The following is a 3,441-nucleotide window of genomic DNA, read 5'->3' on the forward strand; positions in this document are numbered from 1 at the left end:
ACCAGGCGCTATGACATGCACTTACCACCAGGGGGCAGACACTCTGATAGGTTAGCTTGCTGCTGGGGCCCTTCTGATCAGGACTAAAATGAGCCGCACATGCCCTGGAGCCCTCCTGTGGACCCTCCCTGGCTGGCCAACCTCCCGTGTCCCTTCCCCAGCCCTGATTGTGCACCTGTGGGGTCCCTTGGCCTGGCCTGCACTCTCTCGCAATCTGGGACCCCTTGGGGTATGTCGGAGTGCCGGTTTCGGCCCGATCCCGCTCAATGCAGGAGCTGCCCCCTGGTGGTTAGTGCGCTCAGCCAGAAGCCAGGCTCACAGCTGGCAAGCACAGCAGTGACGGTGGTGGGACCCTCTCCCGCCTCAGCAGCGCTAACGATGTCTGACTGCAGCTTAGGCCTGCTCTCCACTGGCAAGCGGACATCCCCCGAGGACTTCCGGGCTGCCAGAGGGATGTCTGACTGCCAGCTTAGGCCCGATCCCCCCCGAGGAGCGGGCCTAAGCCAGCAGGTCGTCATCCCCTGAGGGGTCCCCGACTGCAAGGGCACAGGCTGGGCTGAGGGACCCCCCCCCCCAAGTGCACAAATTTTTGTGCACCAGGACTCTAGTACTTTTATAAAATCCAATAAAAATGAACTTTGACAATGAAATGTAAAAGGTCCTACAAACGGTCCATAGTTTTTATTATTAGGTTTAATGGCATAAAATTATTTTGTTAAATTACTTTAAACTGTAAACAATTCTTACTCTTAATTTCTGTAGTTATTTCATTGTGAGCCAGTACCACATAATTCGCCGTGGACCTCACACTCAGGAATACTGCCCTACACCTGCCTCTTGTTGCCCTATTGCTCCTTTTTCCATAGAATACCTTACTCTATTTTGTATAGCAGAGGTGGAGCTTTATTGAAGAACAAATACAGACTCCCATGTGGGGAGGGGAAGAATCTCACTGCACAGACTCCCATGTTGGGTGGGGGAAGAGTCCCACAGAACGGACTCCCATATGAGGAGGGGGAGAGTCCCACAGAATACCTTACTCTTGAATTTAGGATCTTGGTGAAGCCAGGTGCTACTTGGAAGGGCTGTCTCTTGAGTCACATTTGAACAGTGGCTCAAGTTAAGCCATACAGAAGCGGAAGCCCAATTTAAAATTTAATTAACATTATAAAAATTGTTTTTGAAGAATTAGCTAATCAGTCATTGAATTGCTTAACCAAGCAACAGAACTGGAGCTATATTAATTTGAGAGACTGGGTAAAATTTCTCAAATCAGTTTGTTACCAAGATGTGATGAAATGTTTTTAAGAGAATTCCTAAAAATTCCCAGATAATGGGATTGCCTCCAAATAAACATAAAAACCAGAAAAACAAAAATGAAGTATCCTGGATGATGTATTTCAGAAGCTGTGCATTTAGTGTTGGAGGGAGGATTACCAAGTCATTGTTCCAGACCATGAACCTTCAAAGTAGAAGTGCTTCCCTGAGGACTCTGGTTATGGTTATGGTTATGGTAAATTTATCATAACCATAACCGTGAACAAAAGATAGGTTTTTCTTTTGTTCTTCCCATGACCAGAATTGAACTTCTTGATGACTACATTAGTGTCAGCAAAATTTGATTTGGCTTTGAAGCTGAGATGCTTAAATCACTGTGGTGGGGATTTAAAATTACACTTGCTAGTGGATATTGTGATTTATTTTTATTTGTTTAATAATGAAAAAGTATAGTATTTTTGTTAAAGTTACTTTTTAAATTTGCTTAATTTTTTTTTTCTAATCTAAATGATGTTTTATGTTGTTTACTTTTCAGGAATTACCCAACTCTGTCTTCCTGGTGATGGAGGTAGGTAGTATATAAGTTTCTGCGTAATTTATTTCAATTCCTTTTGATTAATATGCACTTTAAAATTGAGAGTATATAATTATTTGAAACTTTGAATTAATAAAGTTGATTCAGTGATTTAGATTCTATTTATAAGGAAAATAGTCTTGAAACGTTTTGATTCTATACTTACGTTTTTCAGACTAGACTTACATTACATACAAATGAATTTTTAATTAAAATTAACTGGTAGTGGATTGGATTAATCTTGAACTGGTGTCCGTATTTTAATTCCTCTTTCTTTTATATATCAGTATTGCAATGGTGGAGACCTGGCAGATTATTTGCAAGGTAATTTTTGTGTGTGTCAGTGTTCAATAAAGATGTACTCTAATCTGTTTAATTCTGAGAGTGAGTTCTGAAATGCTATCTCTGTTTTCTGCACTTATATATAGAAATATTCAATAAATATTTGTGTATTTGCTTAACACATTGCGGACGGATCACCATAATTCTCGCTTCATTTTACACAGTGTTTTACAAAGTATCATACTTTAAAAAGATATTAGCTTGTAAGAACATATAATAAATACCTTCAAAAGGCAATGGGGCCCTAGCTGGCTTGGCTCAGTGGATAGAGCGTTGGCCTGCGGACTGAAGGGTCCCGGGTTCGATTCCAGCCAAGGGCACATGCCTGGGTTGCGGGCTTAATCCCCAGTGGGGGTGTGCAGGAGGCAGCCAGTCAATGATTCTCTCTCATCATTGATGTTTCTATCTCAATCTCTCCTCCCTTCCTCTCTGAAATTAATAAAGAAATATGTTTAAAAAAATCACACAAGGCAATGGGTATTTAATTTTAAAGCGTGTCTTTAACATTTATGTAAAACGTTGTTTTGTACTCGTTCAGTAGAAACTTACCTGGCCAGTGGGTAAAGCTAGCAATAAAACTAGTACTGGTCCACAATGGTTAATTATAGTCACTTTGCTGACTAACTATAGTCTGTTCTCATACTACACTGTGTATCGCTACTTACTTTATGTATGCCTCCCTTCACTGTATTGGAGAGGTGGGTCGCCTTCCCCAGAGAGAAAGAAATCAAATAGATTTCTCTTCTTCAGGGGTTGCCATCAGTGAACCTTGAGCCCCTGGTGTTTCTTTCATAATGAAAATAAAACTGTAAATAAGATTTTAGTATTAGATCATTTTTGAAATTCTGTGTCCAAAATGTGTACTTATAGGATAAGCATTCAGGTCAAATTGTGTCTCTCAGAAGTATTTTTAAAAAACATATTTTTATTGATTTCAGAGAGAAAGGGAAAGGGAGAGAGAGAAACATCAATGATGAGAGAGAATAACTGATTGGCTGCCTCCTGCATGTCCCCCACTGGGGATCAAGCCCACACCCACCCTGATCACAAATAGAACTGTAACCTCCTGGTTCATAGGTCGATGTTCAACCACTAAGCCACACTGGCTGGGCTGTTTTCATTGTATTTTTAAATGGTATGTGTCCAGGAGAGATTGGGGGAAAAACCGATCACCATAAATAGGTTAGGAAACCCTGCTCTCAACAGATGTATCAAATATCTGGAGAGAGTGCTTCAGCGGCGGGGCC

General features: G+C 41.2%; 1 protein-coding gene across 1 annotated transcript in view; it reads left to right on the forward strand.

Moving 5' to 3' along the window:
* Nucleotides 1-3,441, forward strand: part of ULK2 (unc-51 like autophagy activating kinase 2) — a gene marked incomplete at its 5' end in the record, with an annotated part of 118,907 nt that overhangs the window by 25,154 nt on the left and 90,312 nt on the right. Inside the window, 2 exon segments of the mRNA XM_015558349.1 lie at nt 1,814-1,846; nt 2,140-2,176. Of these exon segments, the coding sequence (XP_015413835.1) occupies nt 1,814-1,846; nt 2,140-2,176 (70 nt within the window).

The sequence above is a fragment of the Myotis davidii genome, unplaced genomic scaffold (assembly GCF_000327345.1).
Source record: "Myotis davidii unplaced genomic scaffold, ASM32734v1 scaffold129, whole genome shotgun sequence".
NCBI classification, from domain to species: Eukaryota; Metazoa; Chordata; class Mammalia; order Chiroptera; family Vespertilionidae; genus Myotis; species Myotis davidii.